General features: G+C 51.1%; 1 protein-coding gene and 1 long non-coding RNA gene across 2 annotated transcripts; both read right to left on the reverse strand.

Moving 5' to 3' along the window:
- Positions 1-679: 679 nt before the first annotated feature.
- On the reverse strand, positions 680-3844 carry LOC121061319. Its single transcript, XR_005815043.1, has 4 exons — positions 2885-3844; positions 2604-2799; positions 1069-1484; positions 680-810 (listed from the first exon to the last, which is right to left on the reverse strand). It is a non-coding gene; the product is annotated as an uncharacterized LOC121061319 (long non-coding RNA).
- Positions 3845-11512: 7668 nt separating this feature from the next.
- LOC121062384 lies at positions 11513-16635 on the reverse strand. The gene is made up of 6 exons (XM_040542338.1): positions 16583-16635; positions 16122-16320; positions 15383-15533; positions 14106-14262; positions 13809-13951; positions 11513-12590 (listed from the first exon to the last, which is right to left on the reverse strand). The coding sequence occupies exons 1-6, from the start codon at positions 16633-16635 to the stop codon at positions 12505-12507; spliced, it is 789 nt and encodes a 262-aa protein (XP_040398272.1). The 3' UTR covers positions 11513-12504.
- Positions 16636-17657: the final 1022 nt, after the last annotated feature.

Below are 17657 nucleotides of genomic sequence, written 5' to 3' on the forward strand. Positions count from 1 at the left end.
TTACTCCACAGACTCAGTTTCATTTATGTATATACATACATATACATATGGGTATGTATCTCTCTCTCTCTCTCTCTCTCTCTCTCTCTCTATATATATAAACAAACAAACGTTGGGAACTTTATAACCACTTGAGTAACAATCATTAGCTATGCCTACGCTGAAAGCCAGGACTATGCCTAAGTGATTAAGTAAACACGGAGCCTTATCTGTGAAATGCTGAAAATGCCCCATAACCACTGGGGGGCTTATGCACGGTGTACATAATTTTTGCGCAAACGTGCATCTTAATACACAAAGAGGAGGGGCGAGGCAGACAAAGGTTTTAGGGACGTGTCAAGACCAGAACAGCCACTGGGCAATCGCTCAGATGTGCAAAGCTCAGCTAAAACTCGCACAAATCCACCGAGGGAAGGAGGCTGCCTACTTGGCTCCTTAAAATAACCTCTACAAAGAACGTATTACAAAATCAACAACGAAACCATCATCCAGCAAAGCAAACGTCTGGAATACAAAGGGCTAAAACTGACAGCTGAGGTTTGATTCTTTAGCAATGTCAAAGGTCTTCAGATCCTACCTGACTTCTCGTGGATGGTGGCGTTGCAGCACAGAAATGAGGGGAGCGGGAAGATCGCAACAGGCCAAACGCGGTGCTGGGCTCCTAAAGGAGCTGGTGGGGTAGCACTGACGAGAGTGAGACAGGCTGTCAGCCTTCTCCACGAGCTGAAGAAGAGGAGCGCAAGTGTCCGAAGAAGCTGTTTCTTCTCATACTTCATTTACTACACACCGTCTTTAAATCCAGGGCATCTTCTTAGGGAACAGATAAAGAGGTAGAGTTAGCGGCTCCAGGGATGCTTCAGGATCTTATTTCTTTCTATACTTAGCTGCTATCCATAAACCCGGACCAGTTAAAATACAGAGTTATATTAAAAATTCTGGATAATAACAAAAGTATGGGATTTAAAAAACAAAACAAAAACACGCTTGCACGGAAAAGAGATTAAATTATCTCATTCATTTCCCAATTCCCCTGCAGACTCTACGCTCGGCTCCTCTTAACTCACTTACCTATCCAAACGCAGGGCAGATGCATCAGTTCTCATCATTCTCGGTAAAAAGACGACATTTTCATGCTTGCTCTCAAATATCATCTCTTTCCAGCACACTTTGCTGCAAGCTATGCTAATTCCTCCAGGCTTTTTAATATATGCTAGAAACTTCACTGTTTTATCTTAATGACCATCTCGGTGGGAGTCACTGACCTGCTGTCTTTGATTCTGCTGTCTTCACAAATACAAATAAAACAGCACTTCAGTGACGCTCTGTGACAAACTAGGCGACGGGCATCGACCTCTTACATAAAGAAGGAAAGAATTTGTAGACAACATCCAGAATGTATTACTTTGTTAGATATCAGAGCGGTGGGGCAGAATGACAATGCTACACAAGACTGTGCCTTTGCTCCTGGGATCATACACAGTTTGCTGGAATACAACAAACAAAATAATAAAGTAAGGTCACTGTGTGGAACAAGTTCACTCACTCCATTATTATTGTGAATGACAAGAATATTTTAGTAAACGTTCTTTTAAATCCGTAGAAAATTTTGGATTTATCTCAATTTGGCTTCATGAAAACTGAAATGTGCAGTGCAAAGATCATTTATAAAACCTTTAGCAGCTGAGCTTTTTAGGCACGGATTTGGTCACCTTCCTGGATAATATTCGGCTCTCTCCACCTTCCCCCAACAAGAAAAAAAGCTTAAAGACCACAAACTGGGACTTCTGGGAGGTGTGACTCCATTTGTCACCTTACCTAATACACACTGTTTCTTCACTATGCTAAACTTTCACCATGACTGCATAATAGAGTCTCACTGCTATTGTTTCTGAGAGTTTGACAGACTTCCCCAAATTGGATTAAACGAGCATTTTCCGTTGTGACGGACATCAAGGCCAACGATGTCTCTTGTCGGCTGTGGAGTCCTGCTGGCATTATCACCAGCTCTCACACAACCCCATCTAGCTTTTGGGGTCCGCCCCATCCGTCCTCAGCGGTTGGAAGTTCTTCCAGAAGCAGACAGACCGTTATTTGTTCCTAGGTAGAGCAGAGGCTCTGTAAGGCTTTGCTTTTTTTCTTCCCTCACTCCCCCTTTATTTCCAAGCTTAAACCTGCATCCAGCGGCAACCTGCGCCTCCCGGTGCGCACGGCCCGGCACCGGCTCGGGGAAAGACCGGCCGCGCACCCCGGAGCCCATGTGGCCGCCCGGCTACACAGAACTACAGCTCCCAGCATGCCTCGGGACGGAGCAGTCCATCCAACCCAGAGGGGAGTCGGCCAAGCGCACACAACCCCCGCCCTCTCTGCGCCCGCCCCCACCCCCCCCGCACCGCCTCCCGCCACTCCCCCCCACTCTCCCCCAGCCCCCCGAAGCCCCGCGCAGTGCAGACCCCGCCGCACGCCCGGTCCGGTCCGGCGCCGCCCCCGCCCCGCACAAGGGCCGTTTCCGCAGAAGCCGCCGACCGCGTGGCGCCCCGACCGACCGCCGCCTCGCCCCCTCCCCTCCAGGCTCGGCCCGGCCCGGGGCGGCCCCGACCACCAACCTCGTTGCTGCACCGCGCCTCGCCGGCCCGAGCCCGGTCCGGCCCCGCAGCCTCCGCCCATAGTGCCGGCAAGCCCTGCACGGCACTTCCGCCCTGGGTTCCTCCGAGCCAATCACGGAGCGCTTCCGCCCTCAGGGAAGGCATGTCCGGACGCCACTTCCGCCCTCAGGCTCCAGCCAATCACTGCGCCGCTTCCCTGTGGGACGGCGACCCTGAGGTTGCCCCTGCGTTGCCTTTTTTTTTTTTTAAAGAAGGCCCGGGTGTGCTCGGTCCTCTCTCACCAGGTGTATCTGCGAGAAACATCTCAAATCATTTTCTTCACACACGATCTTCTGTGAGGCTGTTTTATTCGCGGTTGCAGTGGCGGGCGTCCTGCCAATTAGGAGCGCGTTACAGTAAGCAAAGCATCAACGTTTATTCCCTATTCCCCGACACCTGGTCACCTCCCCTGTTTCCTCCTTGGCCGAGCACTACAGGTTCACAAGCTACTCGACGCTCCTCTACACCATATATGTACAATTTTACTTCTTTTTCAACCCTTTAATTTCTCCCTTCTTATTTTCTTTTTTTCCGCCTTTCTTATGTTTCAAGAACCTGTGATCTTTGTTTTGCTGTTCCCACACTGCTCGACCCGTTTTTCCTCAAGCTTCTGCCTTATTTTGGAACAGTGAGGCCTTCCACTGTCCACTTACCCACGTAGCATTTCTCCTTATTATGGCTACACAACTACCTCGGAATACAGAAAATTAGTTCTCCGCTGCAAAAACACAACTTAGTTTCTCGCAATTCCCCCCTCTTCTTTCCTTACTCCTACTGTTGTTTTTGCACCTCTTCACATACCGCACTCTTGAGTTTTTCCAACATTAAGGCGCAATAGTCTTCTTCAGATGTCACGGGGGACGGTAGGTGTACAATGCCATTATTTTTACAATGCCAACAAACAGTTGTTTGAGCCAATTCTGTTCAGGTAACCACGAAGTTAGTTTCTCCCAAATGTTTCTAAATGCCCAGGAACTGTCACCTTGAGCTACTCTATGTAGGATCTTTCCCCCCCACCCCCCTCAATATACTTTTTTTTTCCCCCCAAATATCAGTCAAATTCGTCCCATTTGATCTACGTATATACAGCAACAAGCATTAATTACAGTGCACGCTCCTCCTTATGAGGTTATTAATGAATCTAATACTATTCGATTCTACAGCACTATTTTTGCAAACTTACCGAACTTATTTTCTAGTTCTTCAGTCATAGCAGAGATATTTACAATAGCTTTTTCTAATTCACCCATCCCTAACCAAGGTAAAAACCACCTTGCAAAGCTGTGAAATACTAGAGAAGTTTACTAGAGAACTATCTGGAGTCCGCTTAATCCTGCGTGTGGTCTCAAGGGCGCTTTGGCTTTGTGGGTCTTCAAGAATAGTTACATTTGGAATTACTGCCTCCAGGGTGCGAGCTCCCTTCCATCCCAGGGGCAACACCTTCCTGGCTTTATTGCCACGTAGCCGGTACCACCTCTCGCCATCCAGTTACCACCATCTCAGGCCATCCAGTTACAGGATTCTCATGTTGCATCTGGTGTGCGCTACGTATATTAGCATTCCTGTGGCTACCATATTTGGTACAGTATGGATTATTCCCTGTATGGATAGTTCCACACCCAGGGTCAGTTCTGTCGCCCCCTGAGTTTCTATCAATGTCGTTTAAAAGGCACCTTCGATAACACGGTATATTGTAGCCAGGATTATGTGCGGGGAGTGTGAGAAACACTCCGTAGCCAGTAACTTAGGCTCAGGCGAGGAGCTCAGTGAAGCAGTAATTTATTCGCGATCGCAATGGCACGCGTCCCACAAGCAGGAGCGCACCTGCTAGTCACATAGTACGGTTTATATACTTTCTTTCTCGACGACCGGGACCCTCCCCTGTTTCCCCATTGACTGGGTATTCCAGGTTCACAACCTATCTGACACGCTTCACAGACAATACGTGGCCTTCAGTTGACGGCCTGTTAAATTTCAAATTTCTTTTGACTTTTTCACTGTTTGAAGTGGTAATGGTTCTCCACTTATCTGACTTGACACCGTGATTTTCACCTAATTGCTCTAAGGAGTCCGGTTGTCTGCATTTTACAAGGTTGTCTGTTAAGCTTTCTTATCACTGCAAGCCTATCTCAACGCCACATTCCTTCCCTCTAAACGATGTAACTGCAAAAACAACACACACACACACACACACACCCCCCTCCTTTCTCCACGATCATCGTATCTAATGCTATTCTGTTTTCCCAAGCCATTCTGCTGGTGGCATCTAGTTGTTCAGCGATTTCTCTTATCGCATCCCTTGTATAATTTATGAATATCTGCTGATTATAATAAATACTCTTATTGATTGTTACCCACCAGAACAGCGACTCAAACCCTGAAGCAATTTGATTCCCGGCTTGCCGTGATAGGCAAGCTGTATGGTTACCTATAGCTGTAGAGAATGCAGGGGGAACCCTGATACTGCTATCACGCAAGGAAGGGAACAGCAAAGCGAGAGACTTACAGGCCTCATTTCCCCAGGCAGCCTTTTCTTGGTACAATGCAATCATACATCGCATCCCCTGGGAATCCCTGGTCCACCCCAATGGGAAGGGCACTGTCTGGGCAGTCGGTCGTCCCGAGGCACAAGCATAGCAATTGCTATGGTTGAGACTCTGGACAGTATATTTGACCCATTCTATCCGGGCGTTCACATCCCCATACCCTGTTTCAATGTCAGATGTTTGAACTGCCACATTTCAAAGAGGGACTCCTGTTTTCTCTCCTGTTTTCTCCTTGAGTTTCTCCCTTTCTCTGATGGCAATAGAGGATCGTTTCCATACAGCTGTTCTCAATCTGGCTGTTGGGTCTCTCCCAGTTATTTGTTCTCTCTGCTCAATTGTCATTGGGCATTTAAATCTCCACAAGCTAACACCTCACAAGCATCAAACATGACAGACTGTGGTACATAACCCTCTGTCACATTCACCCCCTATTCTGACGGGGTATCCCGTCTTACTATTATCTGGTCATGCCTTTTCCAAGTTGCCAATTGACCAAGGCCTTCTCTGAGGCCCACAATCACTGGAAACAAAATTAATAGTTGATTTTTCCCTGTCATTATTTTTAACCCTTAGGTTTCCAAATAATTACCAATACAAACAGTAAGATATATGTACACTACTACTAGAACAAAAACCCCTTGGGAGCACTTCGATTCGCCATAGGCCAGTCCTTTCTCTCAATCACGAGTCACGCTCATTAGTTACCTGTGAAAATAAAAGGTTAGTTTGCAATTGTAAGCTTTTATCCTGCTCAGAGTCCGCTACGAGATTTTTCTCTTCGATTTCAACTTCCAACAACTCTTCTGTAGGAACAGCTTCCCAGGTACTAGGGTCGACGGACACCTTCACTCGAGTATGGTGAGTCCAGCCTTTTTCTGCAGTTCTTACGGCTGTTTCAGTGGTTAGTAGTACTTGGAATAGTCCTTCCCATTCAGGCCGGAGTTTTGATTCTTTCCAGGTCCGAATCAGGACCCAATTTCCTGGTTGATGGTGGAGAATGGGGAATTCCAAAGGTGGGGTTTGAGCCAACAACCCACGGGTTCTGAGAGATGACAAAGAAGAGGACAACCCCAGAACACAGTTCTTAAGAAAACTCTCTCTTGTTTCGAATTGCGGTATCTCATCCCTTCTGCCCAGATAGGGGAATCCGAACAGCATCTCATGCAGTGAAATTCCTAGATCCTTTCTCGGTGCTGTTTGAACCTGGAGGAGTGCTGAAGGTAATCATTCTACCCAAGGAAGTTGGGTTTCTAACACTAATTTAGTTAATTGCTTCTTTAATGTCTGGTTCATTCGCTCTACCTTCCCAGAAGAGGAGGGGTGCCAGGGGGTGTGAAAATTCCGTTCAATCTCTAAGGCCTGCATTAACCCTTGCAGTACTTGTGAAGTGAAGTGACTTCCTTGATCTGAATCAATGTTTTCAACTATCCCACATCTAGGGACTATTTGCTCCGGTGATACCTTAGCCACCGTGTTCGCAGTGGCAGATACCGAGGGGAAAGCTTACACCCATCCAGTCACGTGGTCAACTAGGACAAACAAGTACTTAAGTCTCCCTGCTTCAGGTAATTCGGTAAAGTCTACCTGTATGCTTTGGAAAGGTCGAATTCCTGGCTCCCGTCCCCCTCTAGGTGGGTTACGGATGACCTTTTTATTTACCTTTTGACATATGGTACATCCTCTGCATGTTTGCTTCGCTAAAGTGTATATTCCTACGCAGACATACTTTCTTAGCACAACCTCACACATTGCTTGCACCTGCCAATGACTCTCTTGATGTAAGACAGTTAATATTTGCCTCATTGGTGCTTTATTCAGCATTTCTCTCCCAGCAGGGAGTATCCATTTTCCCTCAGACTTCGTGGCTCCTGATTCCTTAAGAAAAAAATAAATCTCTCTTAAAACTTTTTAATTCTGTCTTAGTTTTCAACAATTCCCTGAATCCTCTCTGGATTTATTCTTCGTTTTCCCTCAGACATTAGATGCCTTAAATACCTGACTTCTCCTTCTACATATTGTCATTTATTTTGCAATACTCCCAAGCCCTGCTTTCCCAGAAAGTCGAATAGCTTGTCAGTAGCTTCCTTCACAACTGTTTTCTCCTGTCCTGACAATAAAAGATCATCTGCGTATTTGTAACAGTAATACCTCCTCGGGAGGTTGTAATCGCTCCAAAATCTGTTCTAGAACTTGCCCAAATAAATTGGTGGCCCTGTAAACCCCTGAGGTAAAACTGTCCGCCTGTATTGTTGCTTCCGCCCCCATTTCCGGGTCTTTCCAGTCAGAGGTGAATAGATCTTTGCTCTCAGGGCCTGAGAGCACTCCATTAATAACACTGTTATTCCAGCCTAACAATGTCATCATCAAATCCCTTCCCAACAAGTTAGTCCCTGCCTTTGGTACATACAGTAATTGCCCAGCGATCAGCCTGGTATCCCCCAAAAGTGGCACTGTTATCCCAGCCCCTTCTACCCCCATCACTTTTAGGGTTTCATTAGTTAATTTTACCCCTGATACTTTACAAGCCAGTAATGATCTAGCTGCCCCAGTGTATTGGGTTCACATAGCAAGGTTCGGGGGGGGGGGGGGGGGGCGGGGGGCGGAGCAGGCTGCCCCCCCCCCCCCCCCCCCAGTACTTGGGAAACTGACCAAACACCACAGCAAATATACCAAAACTTCTAGACTGTTACTTAGATAATGCCTTCATCCTCTTTCCCTACTCGTTCAACTTCAAACAGCTCTGTCAAACACTACATACCACACCTTTAACACCTTCACTAACCCTTTTTAACACTTCTATCTTTCTCCAGCCTGTACTTTCCCATTTTCCTTCTCTCCTCCTTCTTCCACTCCGGATATTGCTATTTGAAGTGGCCAGCCTGGCCACGCTTCAAAGCCTGTCCCTGAGCTTTCCTTGCCTGCCATTCCTTCATCTCTCTTCTTCTCCTTTCCATCCTGGCCCTGACTCCCCCTGAAGATTTTCTTTCTCTTTCTCCAACCCTCCACCTCACTGCCTGCTACACCGTCAATACCATTAGTTTCGCTCTCTGCTTTTCCTTCTCATCTCCCCACCCGATATACACCTCCAGGGCCTCCCGCAGGAGGGCCCCCCCCCAGTGACTGTTCACTACATCCCCCCACCTTCTGGAGCTTTTTCTGTGTATCTTGCCAGGCTTTAATCACAAAATGAACTTTCAAGAGACCTTGGGATACCAGGTCCTTGGGATTCATCCACGAGTACTTTCTCATTCTGACCCCAAATCTCTCATATGATTTCTGTGTTGTGCATTATTATTATTCCAGCCAGGATCAGCAAGTGGGTATTTCTACCCTGCCGGTATTACCCCTGGTCCTGGAGGATGAGCTCTCTCCCATTTTTGTATAGCAGCTCTCCTCCCGATCATTCGCATTTCTTTCCCTGTAAACAACATACTTATAGACATAATTCCCCCTCAAGAGCGTAGGTTAGGTCCTAGGAACTGGTCTAAGAGTTCAGCTAGCCTGTTGGGGTCCTCAACTAAGGACTTCGTCTCCTCCTTAAAACTCCTAACCTCTCTGCCGGTAAGGAGAGGGGGGAGTTCACCTAAGAGGATAGACAGTTAGCGTTAGTACTGTTAGTATCAGGGAAGGCAAAATTCTCAGCATCTCTTCTACCTTGTTCTAATTCTTGCCAGAGCCTAGAGTACGCTCCTTCTCTAGGGACAGTGTTAATTACAGTCCCTGTCTCCCTTCCTGGAGCGACTGCTGCTGCCACCGGTGCAATATTAGGATTATAGGGAGCGTAACTTGGCTCCTTCTCCGAAAAAGGAATCTTATTGTTTATGTATAAATTTAAAGCCTGAATTTTCATCAGACCCGTATTTTGGCCAAAATACTGCTGTTTCCTTAATTGGTTCTTTTGTCCTGACTGATACACAATATTTAACCTTTTTTTTTTCCTCTTTCTTTTATCATCTCCTCTGATTTTGATATTATTTTTCCAGTTTCTTATCATTCTTCAGGAAGACCTGTCGGCAGGCACTCCCCCAGGGATATCTCCCTGTCCCCTGGAACTCATATTTCCCATTTTTCCTAGCCCTTGTCAGTGTGCTGCTACAGAAATTTCCCTCCTGCAGGGTACCACACACTAACGTTCCGATTCTGGAAAATGGGGGCGTACTGCCAAGCACTTTACCGTGCAAGGGCTACCGTACACCAAATTTCCCTGGTGTACTGCCAAGCACTTCCCCGTGCAAGGGCTACCGTACACCAAATTTCCCGAGACGCTTCCTTTCTCTCTCTTATCTCACGCTTCGGCTGTCTCCGGCCACGCCCCTCACGGAGCTACGGAACCGCGGATCAGGACTCTCCACACTCGCTTCGTACAAAAGTATGTCTCAGTCACACATCACACGGAGTCTCACCCGACCCCCAAGGCAATACTTAATATTTCTTACCTTGGTCTCTGCACAGAGTTACCGGATCAATTCCTAAACCCGGAGTGCCTACCTTCTTCCCTTCCCCACTACTTCATGGATCCTGCCTCTTTAATCAGTCTCAGGCCCTCTGTCAGCCCTCCCCAGAGCTGCCTCTAACAGATCCTACTAGTTGTTACCTCAAAAAGAAGGACGTACCGATCTCTACTTGGAAACGCATCAGTCCGTAGACTCTTAACCACCTAAAGACCCCTGCAACTGACTGAAGGAAAACCAAAGCACTTACCCCAAAGCGCAGTCCAGGCAGAATGAGCTCTCTGATGGCATGCCTGTGACTCAATTACCATTAAGCTCTGCCTGGAACCCAAACCCAATCACCTGGGAAAGGGGAGGGGCAAAGCACGAGAAAGGAGAAAGAGAGCAGGAGGCACAGCAGCTGTTTTTCTTTGCCTTTATTTTTTTCTAGCTTATCTGAACAGCATGCAGAGCGCAGACAGGAGAACTGGTGTCTGTCTAGCAGCAACAATACCAATGCTTTTACTTCACCTTTGGATATTGAAATGACAATATGAGAAAGCAAGTTACTGAAGCTAACTGGAATGAGCTCAACCCCTCTTCTACACAGGAAGAAAAATCTAGCAGCATAACAGATGACACCCCCAAAAAAAAAATCAATTTAGTAACATCACTCGCAGGAAAAAAAACTGCGCATGCGCGGACCAGCGCCGCCTGCAGTACCCGACTTTAGCCGGCAGGGGGCGGCAGAGGGCGCCCGCGGGCGCCAATGCGCATGCGCCGTCCCGCGCCGCCTGCAGTACCCGATTTTCGCCGGCAGGGGGCGGCAGGGAGCGCCCGGGGGCTCCACCGCGCATGCCCGGAGCAGAGCCGTCCGCAGTACCCACTTCTCGCCGGCAGGGGGCGGCAGAGGGCGCCCGGGGGCTCCACCGCGCAGGCGCCGCCCCGTGCCGCCTGCAGTACCCGCTCTTCGCCGGCAGGGGGCGGCAGAGGGCGCCCGGGGGCGCCACCGCGCATGCGCGGACCAGCGCCGCCTGCAGTACCCGATTCGCCCCGGCAGGGGGCGGCAGAGGGCGCCCGGGGGCGCCACCGCGCATGCGCGGACCAGCGCCGCCTGCAGTACCCCCTTCTCGCCGGCAGGGGGCGTCCCGAGGTGAGCAGGCACAGCTTCCCAGACCATTTTCCCAGAAGAAGCACAAACGAAAACAGCAGAAATTTTGCACCCCACGCCGCCTCAGGGAGGCCTCAGGATCTGCCTTGGGCAACGTGCCGCTCACGGCTGGGAAGCTGAGCGACGGCAAGCTGAAACAGTACATTTTTTACCAGGATAAAAAAGGCAGGGAGATGATAATAACGAACCCAATGTGGGCAACGGGAAGCTCTGAGCCCAAGGACCGCAACTCCCGGCTTGCTGGGGGAGAAGGTGCTCCTGGCGGCTTGACCCTGCGGACGCCGCGGAGCCAGCCCCGGGCTTCCCGACCCGCAGCCCAGCACCCGCAGACCCGTGCCTGCCACCCCGTGCCATCGCTGCCTGGCCTTTCCCTGCCCCAGCCGCCAATCCCGCGGGACCCGGCCTCCGCAACGCCATCCCCTGCCCTGGGGGTCCTGCCGGGAACCCCCAGCCCCCCCCCACCTGCGCTTCTGCAAGCAGCCCCCACCACACAGAGCAGTCCCCCCCAGCCCGGGGAGCAAAGACAGCACCGAGCTGCCCTCCCGGTCCCGCAATAGGCAGCTGCCCCCCCACCCGGCAGGACTGGCCCCGCACCCCGGACGACGGACACGGGGCCACCCCCCCTCCGGGCCCCTGCCCCCTCCACACCCACCCCGCTACGGAACCTGCACCCACACGCAGACGGCGACAGCCACTTACCGGGGCGGCAACCACCAAAGGGGGCACGGGCCGGAAAGCAAACTTTATTAAACTGCTGTGCAGGACTCCCGGGAGGGGGGCTGCGGTGGGGCTCCCTGCCCGGTCGTTCTCCCCTTCCCCTGGCGGGCAAGGCAAAGAGCGGCGTCCGTCTGTCCACCCGTCCGTCCCTGCGTGGGGAGCGGATGCTGGAAGTGGGCTTCTCACTATCGCTGCTTTGGGTAGTTGCGGAGTAATTGCCTGAAGTAACTAGGCCAATTAAACTCATATTCACCTTTTAAAGAAAGCGTACAGCACTGAAGAAGCTTTCAGGGTGGAGGGCAGCTGCGCTACCTAAGCGTTCCCTAGGCCTCCAACTTCACATGCTATCGCACCAGGGGAACGTGGTGTGCTGACTCTAAGGAACAGGACGGAGCGTAAGGCGGAGTGGAAACACCACGGATAGGCTCTGCGACCAGATGGGGACCCGATGCTCTTGTGCACACTGAGACCGATAAGCTGCACGTTTGCTACCCTGAGCCAACGACCTGTCATGTTTTTAACAAAACACTGTACTCTAGGGAACTTTTGCTCATTCTAGTATCATCATAAGATCAAAACACACCTCCATCCAAAAAGCTCCGTGCCTCCAAGGTGCGACCACTGAGCGCTGAGCACGTGTGCTCGCTTGCTTTCGCGGACAGTGAATTTACCGCCGGTGATCCAAAGAACCTGTGTCCTTGTTGCTGTAATAAATTGCTGTTCAGTGCATTGTTCCTAGCCGTGACAGTTCTCATTGAACGCGACTAGAGCGAGGGTGTGCTAAGTTATTTAGGTGAACCCGTGACCGTGACAGTTCAGTACCCTGAATCCGACCAGAACCGTAACAGTTAGTCAGCTATGCCCCTTAACGCGACAGTATTTCATAGGGAAAAACATTAAGCCTAAGATTTCTCATGCCTAAGGCCCTGGGGGGCAGGCAGAGAAGGAACCCGAGACTCTCAGCCATGCGACTCCTGAGAATCGCAGCTTACAGTTAGTCAGTCATTGTCTTCTGGTCTCACAGAATGAGGCAGAGGTATAATTAATTCCTTCTCCATCTCTCTGGAAAGAGCTTTTCTCCTATCTGTGACAAAGAAAAAAAAAAAGTTGTGATCATTACACAAAGCCACACTCTGTGAATTCACTACTACAGTTAAGATCATTTTTAGTCAAAAAACACCTCGGCAGCAATGTTACCACTGCAAACATAGCGCTGCAAGAAAAATTCAACTCCAGATAAAGGAAAGGGCGAGCTAAAAGCACGAATGACGTGACCAAAGGCAACTGCAGCAACCATCTGGTAGATGGTTGTCCACAGCCCTCGGATTTCATGGTCGTCTTTGCTGACGAATGAATCCTGGAAGAACAAAAAAAGATACAAAACGTGTCCAGAAAAGCCTTTGGGGAGACTGCTGAAAGGAAAACCAAACCAAAAAACTAGGAACAGCAAGCGGCCTGTACGTTGGTTCTGTTAACAGAGTAACGCTAACGTACTAGAAATTTCCGCGTTCTTTACCCTCTACCTTGAAAAAGTCACCCAATTCTGTCAGTGTTCACCGTCGCCTTTTTTTTTTTTTTTTTTAAACTTTCACGTGGACATCCGAGGAAAACATTTTGAGTCCCTGTCATCAAGGGAGAAGAGAAGAGAGAAAAAAAAGAGAGGGATGAGGGGGGAAGAAGCGCGGCCATTCCTTTCCTCGGTAACGCGAGCAAAAAGCTCAGGCGCTCAGCATCGACGTGCTTTGAAAGACAAAACACAGAAGAAACTGCACGTTATTTAATCTCAGCTGTAGAGTCACGTGTATTTGTACCTGCTCATTTATTCATCCGCCAGTTTATTTCGCTACAGACGCTACAGAACGTAGAGACTGCGAGGTTACTACTACCTTTTGTAACCGATGCGGTCTTCGGTAGGAACAGCTATCTAAAAGAGCCAACAAAATCCTGTCCTGGTTTCAGTCAGGACAGAGTTAATTAACTCTGTCCTGACTGAAACCAGGACAATCCCCTTCATCGACAGCCATCTGGACTTTTATCGTCTAACAACAGTCCTACAAACATCCCCCGGGATGCTCAACTTCAGAAACTTTCCGTTCCACTTGAGGCAGAACAAGCCCTTACCCTGGACACCTTCACCTGGCTCTCCACTGCTAGCAGGGTAGCGCTCTGATACCGTCCAGTACGCGCTGCAGCCTGCTCGCTTACGCGTATTTACTGCGGCCTTGTTCGGTACGCTCGCAGAGAGACCCATGAAAAATCCACCCTTTCTTTGAGAAAAGTAAATAAATACATACATACGTACGACACGGTAAGGAAGAAAAGCTGAACACACGGGATGCGGTCCTTTGCCGAGGGGCACATCCAACATCAGCACAAGGAGCTTTGGGGCACGTGAGCGATCGTCTACACCAGCCATCGGGACAAGCCAAACGGACGCACACGAGCCTCGATTTAAAAACAAAAACAAAAAACAACACGTTAAGTTCCTTTACAGCGTATGGAAGTAACAACCTACAGCTTAGATGCAGTTGGATTGCATCAGCTTAGGGACCGCCTCCTTCAAAATGCACAGGGGGGTGGGAAAACCAGTCTCGAAAACCTGTTGCCTAACAGGAGACTGTTGCCTGCTCCTCCACAGGCTACGTTCTTCCAAGCATCGTCCTGTTCCTGGATTTTACCAGCCACAACGCGATGGTCCCACCGGCACGAGTCGGGGACGCTTCGCACGGGGTTTATTCGACGCTGAAGTAAGTCTTCTGCGGGTATAAGTAACGCGGCACGAGATGGAAAGTAAGCTAAGGTACCATCTGCGGCACAACGCTTGTGCGATATTGGACCTGAGGGGACCAGTCAAAGCCTGCAATAATCGCTGAACGGGTGGGTAAGCAGGGAGCCCTACGGGAAACAGAGCTCGTGTTCTGCGAAGCTCTTTTCCCGTCCAGAAGAGGACCTTTTCTATTCAGCGTCTTTACTGAACTTTACGCTACTTCCTATTCGCTTTGGCAAGTTAGCCTCCGTAGAAGCCAAGAGACTTTAAACTGCCAAGCACCATTTATAGTTCTTGTTCTCCGACGACAGGGAATTTCAATCGGGGCGCTAGTTAATAGGAAAGTCTGGCTCTGTTTCACGCAAATCAAGTACCTAAACCACAGACAGGAGTCTGCAGAAAGAATACTTTAAAAGGTGAATTTAAAGAGAGGGATAAGACTCACTTTTCCAAAATTTCCGCAACGACTGTGGCAAAAAAGGCTGAACCAGGGACGTCTCTATCATCCCCTCTAGGATTTAGCAACTCCATGGAGTTAGGGGTCAAATACCACAGCTTCAACGCAAGGCAGACAGGGACCTCGAAGGTCACGTTTCTGTCTGCGCACCGAGTTCTGCTGGAAAGACCCCCAGCCGCTCAATTCCCAAGCAACTTTGCCACGGCCAGCGCTTACCTGGAGTTTTGCTTTCTCTCGCTGCTCAGTACGGGCCCGAGGCCTCTTTTATCGCACACAGTTCAAGCAAAACTCTCGGGACGTAACCAATGGACAGACAGAAATTGCCTCTCACGTCTGTCTTGACCGACCACAACCAGCGTTCTGGAAAGCCCCGCAAGCCCCGGTTTATTTCTAGGACAACTCTGAAAGCTGAGGCGGGACAAAGCTTAGCCTCTCGTACCACAGACTGAGCAACAAAGAGACAGAGCTCGACAGGCCAATTCATTCCAGGTCTAAGAAGCTCCTACAACTTGGCAGGCGCTACGCGGCTTTCCTTTGCGCTTCCCCGCACCGAGCAGTTCGCGCTTCAGCGCATTCGATTACGCCTTTGAGCCTGGGCTGCAGGAAGTTTACGAGCACGCCTCGGTTTCACCCAAAGGTTGCTGCGACTTACCCGGACAGCTGGGACAGTCGGGCTGCTCTTTCTCCTGGGAAACCCGCGGCTGCAGCACGCCAGCTGCAGCTTTCCTCGGTGTAGCCGGTGCGCCACCTTCGCTCGGCAACAAACCCCGCAGGGGTCCTAGCGGCGCGGAGCTGCTTCTGCCCTGGTGAGCCGCAGAAAAAGGAGAGAGCCGGCTGTCAGCACGCGGGGAGAGGAAAACCTCCGAGGCGCGGCCCGGCGATCAAGCGCAGCGAGGACCCGCGCCCGGCCGCCGCAGCCCCCACCCCTCCCGGCCCGACGCTCCGGGGAAGCACCCCCGAAGGCTCTCGCTCGCCTCACCGCCGGCGACCGCGCTCGCAGCCAGCGGCGACCTGCGCCTCCCGGCGCGCACGGCCCGGCCCCGGCCCGGCTCGGGGAAAGACCGGCCGCGCACCACAGAACTACAGCTCCCAGCATGCCTCGGGACGGCGCAGTCCATCCAACCCAGAGGGGAGTCGGCCAAGCGCACACAACCGCCCCCCCCGCACCGCCTCCCGCCGCTCCGCCCCCCCTCTCCCCCAGCCCCCCGAAGCCCCGCGCGGTGCAGACCCCGCCGCACGCCCGGCCCGGTCCGGTCCGGTCCGGCGCGGCGCCGCCCCCGCCCCGCACAAGGGCCGTTTCCGCAGAAGCCGCCGACCGCGTGGCGCCCCGACCGCCCGCCGCCTCGCCCCCTCCCCTCCCGGCCCGGCCCGGGGCGGCCCCGACCACCAACCTCGTTGCTGCACCGCGCCTCGCCGGCCCGAGCCCGGTCCGGCCCCGCAGCCTCCGCCCATAGTGCCGGCAAGCCCTGCACGGCACTTCCGCCCTGGGTTCCTCCGAGCCAATCACGGAGCGTTTCCGCCCTCAGGGAAGGCACGTCCTTTCCGTCACTTCCGCCCTGGGTTCCCAGGCAATGACTGAGCGTTTCTGCCCTCAGAGAAGGCACGAGTTGACGCCATTTCCGCCCTGGGTTCCCAGCCAATAACGGAGTGTTTCTGCCTTTAGTTCAGGCACGCTCTGTCGCCACTTCCGCCCTCAGGGTTGCCAGCCAATCATGGAGTGTTTTCGCCCTGATTGAAGGCACGCGCTGACGCCACTTCTGCCCGTACTGCTGCCAGCCAATCACAGAGTGTTTCCCCCTCGGTGCCGGCACGCCCTGCAGGCCACTTCCGCGCTCGGTTCCCAGCCGGGTACAGAGCCAGCCGCCAGCCCGGCGCGAGTCCTGCTCCGGAGAAGGGCGCCGCCATTTTGCCGCGGGCGGGGCTCCTGCGGCGCTGCCCGGCTCCCCCTCCTTAAGCTAGCCGGCCGGCTCCGCGCATGCGCGGAAGTAGAGCGGCGGGCACGGCTTCCCGGAGCGGCGCTGATGTGCGAGCTAAAAAAACCCAACAAGAACAACAAAAAATCGCCACCCACAGCTTTATGCGTTTACACAACTTAGGGCAGAGATTGCCCCTTTGGTGCCTTTTTTTTTTTTTTTTTAAAAGAAGGCCCGGGTGTGCTCGGTCCTCTCTCACCAGGTGTATCTGCGAGAAACATCTCAAATCATTTGCTTCACACACGATCTTCTGTGAGGCTGTTTTATTCGCGGTTGCAGTGGCGGGCGTCCTGCCAATTAGGAGCGCGTTACAGTAAGCAAAGCATCAACGTTTATTCCCTATTCCCCGACACCTGGTCACCTCCCCTGTTTCCTCCTTGGCCGAGCACTACAGGTTCACAAGCTACTCGACGCTCCTCTACACCATATATGTACAATTTTACTTCTTTTTCAACCCCTTAATTTCTCCCTTCTTATTTTCTTTTTTTCCGCCTTTCTTATGTTTCAAGAACCTGTGATCTTTGTTTTGCTGTTCCCACACTGCTCGACCTGTTTTTCCTCAAGCTTCTGCCTTATTTTGGAACAGTGAGGCCTTCCACTGTCCACTTACCCACGTAGCATTTCTCCTTATTATGGCTACACAACTACCTCGGAATACAGAAAATTAGTTCTCTGCTGCAAAAACACAACTTCGTTTCTCGCAATTCCCCCCTCTTCTTTCCTTACTCCTACTGTTGTTTTCGCACCTCTTCACATACCGCACTCTTGAGTTTTTCCAACATTAAGGCGCAATAGTCTTCTTCAGATGTCACGGGGGACGGTAGGTGTACAATGCCATTATTTTTACAATGCCAACAAACAGTTGTTTGAGCCAATTCTGTTCAGGTAACCACGAAGTTACTTTCTCCCAAATGTTTCTAAATGCCCAGGAACTATCACCTTGAGCTACTCTAT

This window comes from Cygnus olor, chromosome Z (assembly GCF_009769625.2).
Source record: "Cygnus olor isolate bCygOlo1 chromosome Z, bCygOlo1.pri.v2, whole genome shotgun sequence".
Classification (NCBI taxonomy): domain Eukaryota; kingdom Metazoa; phylum Chordata; class Aves; order Anseriformes; family Anatidae; genus Cygnus; species Cygnus olor.